Source organism: Phalangium opilio, unplaced genomic scaffold (genome assembly GCF_054372755.1).
Source record: "Phalangium opilio isolate 3A_F unplaced genomic scaffold, DU_Popi_V2 ptg000105l_1, whole genome shotgun sequence".
Lineage (NCBI taxonomy): Eukaryota > Metazoa > Arthropoda > Arachnida > Opiliones > Phalangiidae > Phalangium > Phalangium opilio.
Window position 1 is genome coordinate 7361899 of NW_028324207.1, and position 16455 is coordinate 7378353.

Sequence of the window (16455 nt, forward strand, 5' to 3'; positions counted from 1 at the left end):
ACTCTCAGCTGAAAATCTTAGTGCCGTGTTTTATTTTTTCCTGATTTGCTTTAATTAAATATGAATTCTCTAATTTTTTCTGATTTTTCAAATATTTTTTTTAAATTTGTTAGGCTTAGCAATGGGTTTCGATTTAAGCACACTTACCTACCGTCCAATAAAAACCTATTTAGGGATAGAGACAAATCAACCAATCCCGTGAAGTTTAGAGAATATTTACTAGTCGTATGCTGTCTGCTTCAAATAGGAAAAGCTGAGTTTCCAAGGGCGGGAAATAAGTATTCTTTTAGAGTGGCCTCGTCAGAGTCGTCACCATCGACTCCCCAGGACCCATCGTCTGCTAAAGTTTGAGGACACTAGTAAGTAGTAATCAGTCTGGGAAATAAGGATATTTTTTCAACTAGTCCTTGGGACCAGTGACTCCCCTAGTGCAATAAATAATGAGCTGGTCTCCGTACTGGTCCCCGCCTTTGTTCTCCTATAGATTTCCAATTAATAAACTGGTCCCGAGGACCAGTGACCCCCACTTCTTGAATTTAAAAACTAGTTCAAGCAATTAATAAACTAGTTTTGGACCAGAGGAAGTGTGCTATTTCCCAGCAGTCAGTTTTTTAATTCAAGAAGTGGGGGTTACTGGTCCTCGGGACCAGTTTATTAATTGCAAATCTATAGGAGAACAAAAGCTGGGACCAGTCCGGAGACCAGTTTATTATTTAAAACACTAGGGGGGTCACTGGTCCCAAGGACTAGTTGAAAAAATATCCTTGATGAAACCAAGACACAAACAATAACATTATTTCACAAAAATAACAATTTTATTTCAAAAATACGAAAACAATTTTAAAATGAAAAAAAAAAAGGAACTCAAAAAAATAACTTTTCATACAAAAAAAAATACACTTAGAAAAAAACGTGGCTGGAATATTTTGAATGAACTTATGAAAAAACGTAGTTAGTTGCACATTTTGCAAACTTAAATGAAAAACACGTTATAGGAACTATTATAACACGGAAGAAGAAATAAAAATAAGCAACTTATTTCTTGACTATCAACTCGCAATCAATTAATTCTTGATAAGCGAGACTTAGCTTATCATTTTGCTCAACGTAAAGTTCAACTTCGGGATAGGGATAACTTTCGAGTTTAATTTCGCACAGAAATTTGGCTCCCTCTTCGGGTTGTAGCGCTAAGGAATTCATTAGAGCATTGGTTACTTGTTCTTCGTAAAGTTTATTCTTCATAGAGACTCCGTGTAACTTGCAGAAGATTCCATACTTGGGGTAATTGTACAGCTTCGGTGGGAGCTCTCGGAAATTCTTTCTGATGAACGAAAAAAAAACATAATATTTTAGGCCTAATTAATAGACTATTCCGATCGATACGAGGGGTCGGACGTTTGTCAAAATCCCGTACACTTCGTTTGAAATCTGTTTAAAATCCCTCTCGAAAATCCCGAAATCTCACGTCAAAATCTAAAAATCCCAAAATCCCTATTTTAAAATCTGAAAATCCCGAAGGGTCATTCCACACCGATTCGAACGACCATGTTACCATGGGTCGGCCGATCTTAATGAAATTTTAACCACGTTAACTATCAACTATTTGATGGTGAAAGCCCAAATTTTAGCCCAAAATATTAATTAGAACCAAAAGTAGAGGCTTTTGAACAAAAGTCACGTTTTTAGGTGTGCGCCATGACCATATTCGTACGCCTAAGCATAATGTTGAATAACATTTTTGAATTTTGATCAAACTTTGTAATATTTTCAGATATAGGGTAATATAACCAGTAGATTTCAATAGTGCTAACGATATGTCTCTATCTTGAACGGTTCTCTCGCAAATAGGGGTCCATTTCAAAATTTCGAAGAGCGGGGGGTCAACTTTGAAGCAAAACTCTGCTAACTTCGATTTTTTCGTTTTTATAAGGTATTGATAGCCCTATTCCTAGGCTTTAAAGTGATACCAGAATTGTTCGTGATATTTTGGTTCTAAGGCACAAAAAAAGTAAAAAACCAAATTTCAAGTAAAACGCATTTTTAGACAAAAATATTTTTTTTAATTGCGCGAGGAAAACCAATATTTAGCCATAAATAATACTTGTGCATTGTCTAGGCATATTTTGAGAAAGTTCCCATTTAACTTTGTCGCGCTTCAAAAACCTGCTAAAGGAAGTCATTTCCTTCTTTTATGGCTTCCATCACTGAGGCCACATACACGGCTTTATCGTATTTTGCTGTTACGAACTCTAGAACAGAAATATCATCAAATGTAATTGTATTCACGTTGGCATCAACAGAAATATCATCAAATGTAATTGTATTCACGTTGGCATCAACAGAAATATCATCAAATGTAGTTGTATTCACGTTGGCATCAACAGAAATATCATCAAATGTAATTGTATTCACGTTGGCATCAACAGAAATATCATCAAATGTAATTGTATTCACGTTGGCATCAACAGAAATATCATCAAATGTAATTGTAGTCACGTTGGCATCAACAGAAATATCATCAAATGTAATTGTATTCACGTTGGTATCAACATCCTCATCTATTGCGACCATAACATTTGTGCTGAACGAATCTCGTGCAAGTCTGTACATTTGTAATTCACTGTGTGATGTGGGAATGAATTTATGGTGGCTTCGAGGGCCAATGGCAGTATTAACCTTGGAAAGATTTTCTTCAAGAGATAGTTGATAAAGTTCAACATCCTCTTTCTTAATGTAAAAAATTAGTACAAGAATTCTTCTTGCTGGCCATTCATAGAATGTTTTGCAAGGAAGCACGACATAAAAATACCGTCACAGGGGCTTTTACCATGCGAATAATAAAAGGAATTCCATTCTGCGGCTAGTCAAAATCCGAATAGCGGAAACCTAAATCTAGCATATTGTTTGCATTTTTTGTATTGCGAAGGATCTCCATCGCTAAAGCAATGTAGATGTGTGAAGTGTGGTAAAATTACCTTAATGTATGATGTTATGGACTTGATGAAACAGTTAATGGTAGAAACTTGTATTGTCATTTGCCCTAGAAGCCACCACTCATTCCCAACTCACACATTGAATTACAGATGTACAGAATTTCAAGTGATTCGATCAGCACAAATGTTATGGTCGCAATAGATGAGGATGTTGGTACTAACGTGAATACAATTACATTTGATGATGTTTCTGTTGATGCCAACGTGAATACATTACATTTGATGATATTTCTGTTGATGCCAACGTGAATACAATTACATTTGATGATATTTCTGTTCTAGAGTTCGTAACAGCAAAATACGATAAAGCCGTGTATGTGGCCTCAGTGATGGAAGCCATAAAAGAAGGAAATGACTTCCTTTAGCAGGTTTTTGAAGCGCGACAAAGTTAAATGGGACCTTTCAAGGCATATTTAGAGAAATTGACAATTCTCAAAATATGCCTAGACAATACACAAGTATTATTTATGGCTAAATATTGGTTTTCCTCGCGCAATTAAAAAAAATATTTTTGTCTAAAAATGCGTTTTACTTGAAATTTGGTTTTTTACTTTTTTTGTGCCTTAGAACCAAAATATCACGAACAATTCTGGTATCACTTTAAAGCCTAGGAATAGGGCTATCGATACCTTATAAAAACGAAAAAATCGAAGTTAACGCCTTTGTAGAGTTTTGCTTCAAAGTTGACCCCCCGCTCTTCGAAATTTTGAAATGGACCCCTATTTGCGAGAGAACCGTTCAAGATAGAGACATATCGTTAGCACTATTGAAATCTACTGGTTATATTACCCTATATCTGAAAATATTACAAAGTTTGATCAAAATTCAAAAATGTTATTCAACATTATGCTTAGGCGTACGAATATGGTCATGGCGCACACCTAAAAACGTGACTTTTGTTCAAAAGCCTCTACTTTTGGTTCTAATTAATATTTTGGGCTAAAATTTGGGCTTTCACCATCAGATAGTTGATAGTTAACGTGGTTAAAATTTCATTAAGATCGGCCGACCCATGGTAACATGGTCGTTCGAATCGGTGTGGAATGACCCCGAAATCTTCACCTAAAATCCCGAAATCTCACATTAAAATCTAGAAATCCCGAAATCTCACATTAATATCTAGAAATCCCGAAATCTCACATTAAAATCTAGAAATCCCGAAATCTTAACGTAAAATCTAGGCCTGTGCGAGTACCCGGTACCCGAAAATTACCCGGTCGGGTACCCGACCCGATACCCGAAAACTTAATTTCTTAATACCCGAAATTATTCGAATATTTGAATTTTCCCGCTCATCACCCGTGACAAGGCTTAGGACAATCGGGTATTGGTTTGGCAAAGTTTTTTTGAACTTAGAAGAACTTAAGTTTGAGTCAACTTTTCCAGAATGCTCAGTATTATTCATTATTTCAATCCTCGCTAATAGCAGATAAAAGGTGGAATTCATAAACGTCGGACGCAACGCAATTTAGTACAGGCAAAGGCAGGGCGTCGTGCGCAAAAGGCGGAAGTTTGCGCACGACGCCCTGCCTTTGCCTGTACTAAATTGCGTTGCGTCCGACGTTTATGAATTCCACCTTTAGCGTCTTATTTTTGTACTTTTCGCCATAATGGTATCCAAGTCTTTCATGACGCTTATCTTTTTCACAAATAAAAGTATTTCATCCCGATAAGTACCCGATATGATATTTTGCTACCAGAAAAGCACCCGACTAATGGTAGTTTAGCTAGGCCTAATTATTCGAGTACCCGTTAGAAATCCGGGTACCCGACCCGATACCCGATTGGAAGTTTTTTCAACTACCCGTACCCGACCCGAAACCCAAAAATCACTACCCGCACAGGCCTAGTAAAATCCCGAAATCTCATCCTAAAATATCAAAATCAGAAAATCTTCTCGAAATCCGAAAATCTCCTCAAAATCTGAAAATCTCCTCGAAATCTGAAAATCTCCTCAAAATCTGAAAATCTTATTCCAAAGCCCGAAATCTCCTTCAAAATCTGAAAATCCTAAACAAAATCCCGAAATCTTCTTCGAAATCTGAAAATAGTGTTCAAAATCTGAAAATCTCCTTTAAAATCCCGAAATCTTAAAATCTTGGACTAGATTTCCAGATTTCTAAAATCTGAGTCAGAATCTCAAAATCTGAGGCAAAAAACTCAAAATCTTTGTCAAAATCTTGAAATCTCAAAATCCCGTACACTAAAATGCCGAACGTCCGACCCCTCGGATCAATAATCTTAATAATAATGTTTATGAGGCCTTTTTAAATGTCGGCCATCTTTTAACAGGGTTCATACAACTTTTGGAAAACAAATTTCCCTGAGTTTTCAAGGTTTTTCCCCACATACTTCCCTGAATTTTCCAGAGTTACGAGCCTCCAAAGTTTAGTGTAATGCTATTCCTATGGAGGGGGTAGTTTGTTTACGTTTTGCTTAATTACTCGGCTCCTGTTTGTCGTAGCCCTAAGTTTTTAGTATGGTTGGATGGGGGGCAAATAGGACAATAAGATACTCCAAAGGACATCCCCCTATCTCTAGTAGAACCAGAGTTATGAGCCTCCAAAGTTGGGTGTAATGTTAATCCTATGGAGGGTATGTTCACGAACATTTTGCTTAATTACTCGGCCCCTGTTTGACGCAAATTTCCCTGATTCCCCTTAATTTTACTAAAAATTCGAAATTTCCCTGAGTTTTCCCTGAATTTTACTAAAACTTCGAAATTTCCCTGAGTTTTCCCTGAATTTTACTAAAACTTCGAAATTTCCCTGAGTTTTCCCTGAATTTTACTAAAACTTCGAAATTTCCCTGAGTTTTCCCTGACTTTTACTAAAACTTCGAAATTTCCCTGAGTTTTCCCTGAATTTTACTAAAAATTCGAAATTTCCCTGAGTTTTCCCTGAATTTTACTAAAAATTCGAAATTTCCCTGAGTTTTCCCTGAATTTTACTAAAAATTCGAAATTTTCCTGAGTTTTCCCTGAATTTTACTAAAAATTCGAAATTTCCCTGAATTTTCCCTGAGGTTTTTGTCAACTATTTATTTCCCTGATTTTTCTAGTTTTCCAGGTTTGTATGAACCCTGTTTAAGGATGCTTAAGAACTGCAATTTCGAATTTATAATTAATTACCCATATAATTTAAGCATCTCGCTATTTCCGTAATCAAAGTAAATAACTTCCGCTTCTCCATTCGATATTGTTATTACCGTGCAACGGTACCAATTTTGGTCCATGGAAAATTTCCCCAAATAATTCTCGCCTGAAACAAAATTACAAATGAAACCACCGAATCATTCTTTACCTAAGCCTTGGCTAAGGAAACTGAGTAGCAAAGGCAATGCATAGAAGTTCAGGGATGAAAATGATACGATACGATACCAATTTTGGGTTCTTTTACAAATGGACTAGCAGGAGCTTCGTCTTTAACCATATCCAACATATCAAGAAACTTTTTGCACTCTTGATTTGCTTTCATTTCCTCTACTGTTGATGGATTATCTTTGCGAAGCTTTTGAATGCAAATTACGTTATGGCTCGTAACCGTCGACACCATTACTGGAAATTTAGTATTTAACGGTGGTAAAGTTAACTGAGGGAAAGGTTGAGGCTTCTTGCTGACTGGAACGAACTATAAACCAAACATTTTTAAGCATAGAACGTAAAATACAGGGGTGTGTGGGTACCCGAAAATCTCGGGTACTTGTCCTCGGGTCCGGGTCGGGTACCCGACCCGACCCGATACCCGAAACACATTTTTTAGGACCCGAACGGGTACCCGAGTCCCAATTTTAAGCCTTTGCCAATACCCGCCGAGTCTGACGGGTCCAGTTCATGGCGTTACCGCGCGTGTTTCAATACTTCTGCCTTTCATAATTAAATAATTTAATTAATATTAAGTTATTAATTAATATTGTTTAATGAATTACACTATGGGGGATAATGGCTCAGCTTTGAAATCTAGCTTTAAATTGGACTGTAAGGAAAAGCAGAGACTCGAATTGGACCCGAAAGCTAATTTTGGGGATTTTGAAGGACCCAAAGACCCGACGGGTAATTGAAAATTGGACCCGATACAATTTTCTATTACCCGAAATTTACCCGACACCCAAAAATCTGGACCCGCACAACCCTGGTTAAAAATAAAATGGCCGACAAACCTCAATAAAGTCATCCGGGCTTTCAATCATCTTAGCAAAATTGTTCTTGACCACGAGATCGGCGAGGGTCACTCCTCCAGGAAGTGTTAAACTCACTTTAGGGTAAACCCCTTTGACAACTGGTTCCTCAAAATAAGCTACGCAATCTTTATCAACAATGGACGCGTGCATGAAATTCAAAGCGTCCGTTGACCAATTTCCATTTGGCAATAACTTTTGGCAAAATTAAATTAACCACGTGATAAAAATAACAACACGTCAACAGTCAATTAGGCCAAATTAAGCCTGGTTTTCACTGGCCCAAAACGCAGGAAAAACCGCGTTCCGCGGCGTTTTTTTAGAGGTAACTTGCCGCAAAGTTTCGCGTTTTCTGGGCGGCAAGCATGGAATAGGGACTTGGCAATTCGGGCTTAACTCCGCCCCCAGCGCCATTATGGTATGTTTTTTTCAACAGAATGAAAGCTACATAAGCCCCTCCTCCTGGTATGTTTTTTAGCACTAGTGGAAGGTAGCCTGACGTTGCGTGACGTAGTACTGCCAAGTCCCTATTGGTTTTCTATTTTTCCGCAAATTTATATGGAAAGGAAAGCGGTGGCCAATAGGAATCAACGAATGCGTGACCTCATAGGCTTGGTTTTGGTCAGCTCGCGAGGCTTTTCTTCGACGCCATTTTTTCTTTATTCAAGACGTTTCTGTTGTCGAGTTAAATGTCTAAAAATGTATTGTTGACGATTTGCTAAAGAAATTTGGCTTAATCGTTATTTACACGATAAAATTTAACGTTTTTACAAAGACAATAAAGTCTAAGAAAATCGATAGGTTACTATTGGTGCATTTTCAACATAAATGGTAGGCCTTGGTCTCCACGAGCTCGCACACTTTCATGATATTACAAGTTTGGTGAGAACGTTTTGCCGCCGTTTTTTAAGGAATTTTCCGCAAAATTTTGCGGATTTTTCTTTTCTGTTCCGTGAAAATTTCGGCAGTGAAAACCAGGCTTTAGTTATACAACTTACGGGTTTAACTCCGTATAGCTCGCACGCGATGCATTGAATAGGTACATCGAGAAATCCGACAAAAATTCTGACGTCATCGACGTTTACCGTTTCAGTGTTCCCGTAATCAACAAAAAGAACGTCGATATTCGTTTCCCTGACCTTTGACACTTTGGCGCGATACCATTTATTGTCTAAACTAAAAAGGGCCGTGCAAATTTGACCCTCTTTTAAAGGCAACATCGGCAATCGCCGATTTTTATACGCGGCTTCGAAGGACGCGCTCATTGCGCGAACTTTATCCACCACTAATTAAAATTAACGAGATAAAAATTAACGATATTAATTAAATAAACTAGCGTTAAATATTAACGTACTCTCGTCTTTAGTTTGTAAATAAATCAAGCCATCGTATCCGACGTAACACGGGAAAACGTGTTGACTTTTCCAAGTTGGTAACAAAGCGGGTTTCCAAGTTTCCCGTTCTTGGGGTCGAGTTAGGTCAATTTTAAGTACCGGTTTTTCGGGTTCGAATAAAATAGGAATGGCGTCATGTTCGTAATCTTTGAGCCAAAAATTTCTAGGGTGAAATATAAAAAGCGGCAGTTTCTATAGCTCCTAATCTTAATTACCACTTAAAGGGATTGCAAAGAAGGCACGGGCGGGTGGGTAAAAATTATGTGAAATACGTCACGGACATCACGTGATACCAAGATACAAAGGCTCCTGATGGAGTGGGACTAGTTAACATCTAGTCCTTGTTTTTCGCGAGATTGCAGCGCCAATAGCCCCTTTCCAAAAAGTTTGACTGCCTTGTGCATCTTGTTGTTTAAGTTCTTCGCGCATGCGCACTCGGAACTAAAAAACGTCATATCTATGTTGTGAACTAGGCTATGCGGGGAAACTACCTCCTGTTTGTAGGAAGAACTGATCTGACTCAGACTAAGAACATTTTTTCAAAACTTTTTGGAAGGGGATTAGCCCCTTCCAAAAAGTTTGACTGCCTTGTGCATCTTGTTGTTTAAGTTCTTCGCGCATGTGCACTCGGAACTAATAAACGTTATATCTATGTTGTGAACTAGGCTATGCGGGGAAACTACCTCCTGTTTATAGGAAGAACTGAACTGACTCAGACTAAGAACATTTTTGGAAGGGGCTATTCCATTAAGTGGTAATTTTCGAAATAAAACGAACTAAGCTTCTTTGAACCACGCCTCTCCTCGGTCACGTGCCTCTGACGTATTTCAAATAATTTTTACCCACCCGCCCATGCATTCTTTGCAGTTCCTTTAAGATGAACCAAAAGTAAAACGCGATTTTTAATGACCTTTTGACCCCATATTGCAAAGATTCCCAATAATACCCATAATACCCATGATAAAAGAAAGAGGTTTAAAGTACTTAAAAACACTTACTTGCTGGGAACTGCGACTCCGTATTCTCTAAGATATTCATTAATATCGAACATTTCAATCCGTTCAGGTTCAAGGGCGCCATCTATCATCGTTCGTTTATCATATAAGGTTACAGGCAATGACATTGAATCCTTTGGTTTAGGCTACAACAAAAATCGGTTCACTTATTTATTTATTGAAGTATACATATTCGCTAAGCCTTTTCATGTCTAGGCTTCGATGCAAGTAAACTATAAAGAATAGAAAGTTTTTGACGAAACGTATGACGATTTTGAATTTGAACTAACAGGGTTCATACAACTTTTGGAAAACAAATTTCCCTGAGATTTCAAGGTTTTTCTCCCATATACTTCCCTGAGTTTTACAGGTTTTTCGCCATATACTTCCCTGAGTTTTACAGGTTTTTCCCGTATATGGAGTTTCCTATGGAACAAATGTTAACGCAGGAGTGGGGGTCAAATAGGACTATAACATACTCAAAGAACATCGCCGTATCTCTAGTAGAACCAGAGTTATGAGCCTCCAAAGTATAGTGTAATGTTAATCCTATGTAGGGATTGGTCACAAACATTTTGCTTAATTACTCGGCCCCTGTTTGCCGTGTCCCTACGTTTTTATTATGGTTGGATGGGGGCAAATAGGACTATAACATACTCAAAGGACATCGCCGTATCTCTAGTAGAACCAGAGTTATGAGCCTCCAAAGTTGGGTGTAATGTAAATCCTATGGAGGGTATGTTCACGAACATTTTGCTTAATTACTCGGCCCCTGTTTGACGCAAATTTCCCTGAATTTTACAAAAAATTCTAAATTTCCCTGAATTTTACAAAAAATTCTAAATTTCCCTGAGTTTTCCCTGAGGTTTTTGTCAACTATTTATTTCTCTGAGTTTTCCCTGAGGTTTTTGTCAACTATTTATTTCCCTGAGTTTTCCCTGAGGTTTTTGTCAACTATTTATTTCCCTGAGTTTTCCCTGAGGTTTTTGTCAACTATTTATTTCCCTGAGTTTTCCCTGAGGTTTTTGTCAACTATTTATTTCCCTGAGTTTTCCCTGAGGTTTTTGTCAACTATTTATTTCCCTGAGTTTTCCCTGAGGTTTTTGTCAACTATTTATTTCCCTGATTTTCCCAGGTTTTCCCTGTTTTCCAGGTTTGTATGAACCCTGACTAAATTAGATGGTAGATTATTCCAGTCATAAATGGCAGTGAAGGATGACATACGGTTAAAAAAAGGCTTACATGATCCTTCAGATGCAAAATTTTCTCTTCAACTTGACCTTTTAAAATATCAGCGGATAATTGACCCCAACTGGTAACACCACCCGCAGGGGCGTATCCATACAAATGGCATCGAGTGGCGTAATCCTGAATAGCGTAAAAGCGATCACGAAGTTTGCGCATCGCGCTGTAAGGTTTTTGAATACTGTATCCAAAGTCGTAGCAAAATATCTGCAATAACGGCGAGAAAATTACGAAAAATAAAAGCTGCCAATAGAGCTATTTCAGTGGGGGAGACATTTCGTCTGCTTTGAAAATTGGGCCTGCCTTTGAGCGTAAGGCGGCCATTTTATGAGGGTTTTCTCTATGGGCAAATAGCATTGGTGACGTGGCCATTACCCCCTCTGAAATAGCTCTATTGCAATACATCTTAATTAAAGTAGATACGATTAAATTACCACGTATCTTCCGTCAAAAGCGACATCCTTAACAACGCCACGATACCAAGTATCTAAGTTTTCTTCGTAAACGGCGCAAATATTGCCTATTTCAAATTTTGCGCTTTTATCGGGGCAAATTTTAGCGCATTCTTTAGCGAGTTCCTCCGCTAAACTATCCAAAAATAAATAAAACAAAAAACGCAATTGCAATAACAATTTTTACGCAGAATGAACACTAGATAGTGCCGAGTTGCTGACGAATGTAGGACATAATCCCCCCTGGACATAATCCCCCCATTTGAGAAGAAAAGGACATAATCCCCTCAGGTAGGAGACAAAATCCCCCGGACAATTTCCCCCCGAATGGATGCCGAAGACAAAATACCCCCAACCCCAGGACATATTCCCCCCAGCCCCGGGACAAATTCCCCCCAAACTGTGCTCTTTGGAAGAAAATAAATGTAAATAATATTTTGGAAAAGTCGTACCATTGTTACAATATTTCCAAAATATTACGAACCGAACCGAACCAAACCCAACCCAACCCAACCTAACCTAACCTAACCCAACCTAACCAAACCTAACCCAACCTAACCAAACCTAACCCAACCTAACCAAACCTAACATAACCTAACCGGGGATTATGACCGGGGAATTTTGTCTAGAGCGTAGGGGGATTTTGTCTACAGAGTGGGGGGATTTTGTCTTGATAGTGGGGGGGATTTTGTACTCTTAACTAGGATGGGGGAAAATGACCAGGGGATTTTGTCTTGAGATAGGGGGATTTTGTACGTTTTAAAAATGGGGGGATTATGACCGGGGGTCTTTTGTCTTGGGGGTATTTAGTCCGTATACCGTTGCTGACACTTACCTCTGAATTTTTTCAAAATCTTCCTCGTGTTGGACATAAAACAAGCTGGGGTCTTTCACCATGGAAACGCGAACTTTAATGTACTCTGAATCCGCGTTTTCAACCTCAGTTTGCAACGAATCATTATCGTTAAAATTAAATTCCTGGTTTTCATCTTCGGAACGCTCGAGCGATTTCACTATGTTCTTTTCGGCCGATTTTGGTGGCTTAACCACTTCAGTAACTGCCGAACTACAGAAGCAGTATTTATCGAATTTTACGAACAAAAATGTTCACAAATAAACGAACTTACTTTGGTCCAACGCTAATGGCGAAACCTTTATCTACCATTACAGCATTTAAACACTGAAAGAAATCGGGTTTTGAGTCGATGTAGAGAGAAACAACGTAACCGTCATCGGTAACCACTCCTGAGAAAAAAGCCAATTAAACCTAATGAACAATTTTAAATAAATAAAAATTATGTAGTTACTGTGAAATTTCATTTGAAATAATTGCGTTGTTTCGATAATATTTGTGAAGTATTCAATAGCCTAAAATTCCAAGTGTTTTAATTACGAGTTATCGTTTAATTACTTTTATTTAAACGTAACCTTACTTCATCACTCCATTCCCCATGCTCCAATGGAGTAACATCGGCTAAACAACACTTGTAAGCTTGCATGGGTAACGTTAGGAATTCCAGAGGAATTTTCCTCAATTTGTCATAAATAATTTCGAATTCTTCACCGAAATCAACGTCTTTGACGTAAACCACGCGACTACCACGAATCTCCTTAACAAGTACACGATGATATTCACCATCATTCAATAAGGCGGCGTAAGGGTGATCTGAAAAGTAATTGATTCATGGAAAATTCCACGAATTTCACTACTGAAAAAAAAAAAGAAAAAAAAAAGAAAAAAAAAGGAAAAAAGAAAGAAAAAAAGGAAAAAAGAAAGAAAAAAGAAAGAAAAAAAAAGAAAGAAAAAAAAAAGAAAAAAAAAGAAAAAAAAAAGAAAAGAAAGAAAAAAAAAAGAAAAGAAAGAAAAAAAAAGAAAAAAAAAAAAAAGAAAAAAAAAAAAAAGAAAAAAAAAAAAAGAAAAAAAAAAAAAAAGAAAAGAAAAGAAAAAAAAAAGAAAAAAAAAGAAAAAAAAAAGAAAAAAAAAGAAAAAAAAAAGAAAAAAAAAGAAAAGAAAAGAAAAAAAAAAGAAAAAAAAGAAAAAAAAGAAAAAAAAGAAAAAAAAGAAAAAAAAAGAAAAGAAAAAAAAAAGGAAAAAAAGAAAAAAAAGAAAAAAAAAGAAAAAAAAAAGAAAAAAAAAAGAAAAAAAAAGAAAAAAAAAAGAAATTCGACAACGGACACGTGACTTACTGACAAAAGGAACGTTAAAATTTTGCTCCATGTCTTCAAAATTCGAGTCAAAAAATGTTTTCATTTCATTTTGAAGTTTCTCTAACTTATTAATATTACCGACCTGAAATTAAATTAAATTTAAGCGTTGAATACATTTAAAAGAAAACTTTCCCGCAATTATAATTAAATCTAACCACTTGAATAAAAAATCGATTCGGACTCTCGGCAAACGAGACTTTTACTGGAATCAACGAATCAACTTTAAGAACATCACCCGGAATATAATTGTAGGCGTTTGAACGAAGCTTCGTTAGTTCTGTAGAATCAAATTAAACATTACGCTCCACTTTAAGATATTAAAAATGCTTTTTAACCTTCAAAGCTTTTAAGGGGTTGATTTATCGGAAAACACGCCAAGTCCAGGAAGATCAAAGCTTCCCGAATCGACACCGGACCCTCTTTTGATGATTTTGGTTGAAGTAAATCAACTTCTAACTTATCCCCTACTTTTTCCATAACCTGAACGAAACACTCTTTAATTCAAAGCCCGATATCGCGATGGTCAATGGCGACTTACCTTCATTACAAATACTCTTTTGTTTACGTATTTGTGAAAGGCTATAGTCGCTTCCGGGTCCCAAACGCCCTGTTGTTTTAAAAGCGTAATTATTGAAGCGCAATTGTACTATAATTGTATAATTAAATTAATTGTTATTACATCGTCATTTTTGGGATCAATATCCCATAGGGAACATTTAACAGCTTGTGGGCGAAGCTTCAAAAATCTTTCTTTGATAGTTCGTAGGCTGTTATTGAAGACACCCCCAAATCTTTTAGTACAACCTTCAAACCCCGGTAGCGTAGTACACATACCTTTTAAGCGGAACGATCTCACTGTTCCCAAAATCATAATACAAGACGCGTACGAAAATATTCTCAGTGTCTCTTGGCTTCACGCTATCAGCACGCCGCGTATTGTTATCAATGTCAGGCGAAGACAATTTGTCTACACCGTTTTGACCATCGATAGTCAAACCATTCTCGTCTTTGTGTTCATCATTCAAACCATCGTTATCATCATCTATTACCTCGTTTATCTTAGTCTCCCCATTTTTAATCAATTCCAAAACTTCGGCTCGATAAAAATGATTATCGAAGGAATATTTCGCCAGAATTTTCTGACCTACAACCATCAAACGGAATAAAGGGGCTCAATTTTAACCGTAAACAAGTAGTATGCCTACATATTTGAATCCTTACAAGAACCAGAAGTATATTACTTTACACGAAGTTCACTTCTCCCTACCTCGCGCCGGCCATCATCTATGAAGTATTTTTACAGGCTAGAAACGGTACCGTTCCTCCCGAACAGCGAGGCAGAGAGGTGAAAATAAAAACACTAGCGTTGCGTAGTAGTATCATGGTTGTATCTTATGCAGCGGCTTCTCACAGAGAGAATTTAGAAGGGGAGTGGAAGGCCCCCCCTTTGACTCTATTAAACGTGAAGACGCCCAAACAAGATGTCGCGTTGAGCTTTTTGGGGTAGGCGAGTTTCCGGTCACGTGTTCTAAAATCTCTGTGTTACAAACGCATCATGCCGAAAATCGACCTGCCTAGATAACGTTTAGCAGACGACGTTGCGCTACATTCCAAACCACCCCTTCGACTCCCCTTCTAAATTCTCTCTGCTTCTCACTTGCGCGAAATACAGTTGAATCCCGCCGTTTCTAGGAAACGTCAGATTATCTTGGCAATGGCCATTTATCACAGTTCTCTCTCGAGAGGAAAAATTTTTCTCTTCGCGACTAGCGCGCGTCGGGAGGGGGAAAAAATTCACGCCTATTCACTCTTGCAGAGTTTTTTTTCGGGTTTTCTCTTCATAGATAATGTCCACGGTACTAACCATTATTGAAGTGAACTTCGTGTAAGGTAATATATTTCTGCAAGAACGCAAGCGCAACTTTACCTTGAATTACCGAAGTCGGGATTGCATTTTGACTATCAGGATTTTCGCACCAAGATTGAATTTTGGCGGTCAATTTGATAAAGGGCATTTTATCTTGAACCCGATGAATATAAAATAAATGCGGGTTCGCGATATGTTGGACCTCAACATCGCTAATTTCCCCTGGTAATCCAACAAGAGTAATTAGACACTGGCGAAATTACACGACATTAAAATGAATTGTTTATACTTATATCTCTGATAGTTCGTTCTTTTCGTAAATCAGTGTATCTAGCTAAAATTTTTCCGCGTAAAATTGCTTCGGATTGAGCATTTTCTTCTGCAACAGGTTAAATATGAACGCGTGTTGTTGCTTACGTTTCCAACTCTCGTTAAAACAACTTACTGTTCGATAAAACGATACTTTCAGGTTCAATAGTGCCAGTTGGTTTTTCAACCTCAACTTCCGCGAACCTACCAAGAGTTTCTCTTTAATTAATGACGTTACAAAGAACAATGAAATTTTAATTACGCGCTTAATTACTTTGGGTTAATTGAACACTGAATATCTCCGATTTCAGACAATATTTTCTTAATTGAGGAATCCCAACCAATCACTCTTCAAATTCGAAATTAATTTAATAATTAAAGATAAAAAATTAAAATTAAAATTAAAAACTAACTCAATTTTATCAGGCGTTCCGTCAACAATCGGCTCGTAAACAGTAACGGTTTTGTTTAATTCCGAAATTAATTTGGCACCGTTTATCGCAAGGCGATGGTTTTTGATAAGGTTTTGCGCGTCTAATAAAAAAATTAATTTAATACTTACTCAATAAATTTAATAAGTAAAGTTAATAAACTTCAATTACCATTAATTAAACAAGAAATTTTAACCTTTTTGTCATTAATATCTTCCTTCTGTTAAAATTTAATTAATTGCAATTAAATTTAAACTACGGAGATTAACCTTTATAACTCACTAATTCGTCTAACTCTTCGTGCGGATTTAGAATCGCGTTTTTGAGTTCCTTAAGCATTTCTTGCTCCCTAAATTAATCCATATTAATTACAGTTTAACTAAAC

The 16455-nt window shown here is 37.1% G+C and overlaps 1 protein-coding gene across 2 annotated transcripts in view; it reads right to left on the minus strand.

Annotated features, from left to right (window-relative positions):
• Positions 1-791: 791 nt before the first annotated feature.
• Positions 792-16455, minus strand: part of LOC149629058 (RING finger protein 17-like) — a 33236-nt gene continuing 17572 nt past the window's right edge. For both annotated transcript variants that reach the window (XM_089851432.1, XM_089851433.1), the window contains 26 exons: positions 16353-16419; positions 16242-16290; positions 16053-16173; positions 15914-15988; positions 15776-15843; positions 15620-15709; positions 15391-15552; positions 14298-14607; positions 14143-14230; positions 14002-14070; positions 13799-13943; positions 13619-13740; positions 13443-13545; positions 12689-12921; positions 12563-12623; positions 12383-12500; positions 12091-12321; positions 11238-11391; positions 10801-11010; positions 9562-9704; positions 8524-8726; positions 8168-8454; positions 7152-7364; positions 6373-6622; positions 6124-6253; positions 792-1321 (listed from right to left, as the gene is read on the minus strand). In XM_089851432.1, coding sequence (XP_089707558.1) covers positions 1036-1321; positions 6124-6253; positions 6373-6622; positions 7152-7364; positions 8168-8454; positions 8524-8726; positions 9562-9704; positions 10801-11010; positions 11238-11391; positions 12091-12321; positions 12383-12500; positions 12563-12623; positions 12689-12921; positions 13443-13545; positions 13619-13740; positions 13799-13943; positions 14002-14070; positions 14143-14230; positions 14298-14607; positions 15391-15552; positions 15620-15709; positions 15776-15843; positions 15914-15988; positions 16053-16173; positions 16242-16290; positions 16353-16419 — 3988 coding nt within the window. In that variant the 3' untranslated portion in view covers positions 792-1035. The remainder of the gene's footprint in view (positions 1322-6123; positions 6254-6372; positions 6623-7151; positions 7365-8167; positions 8455-8523; positions 8727-9561; positions 9705-10800; positions 11011-11237; positions 11392-12090; positions 12322-12382; positions 12501-12562; positions 12624-12688; positions 12922-13442; positions 13546-13618; positions 13741-13798; positions 13944-14001; positions 14071-14142; positions 14231-14297; positions 14608-15390; positions 15553-15619; positions 15710-15775; positions 15844-15913; positions 15989-16052; positions 16174-16241; positions 16291-16352; positions 16420-16455) is intronic.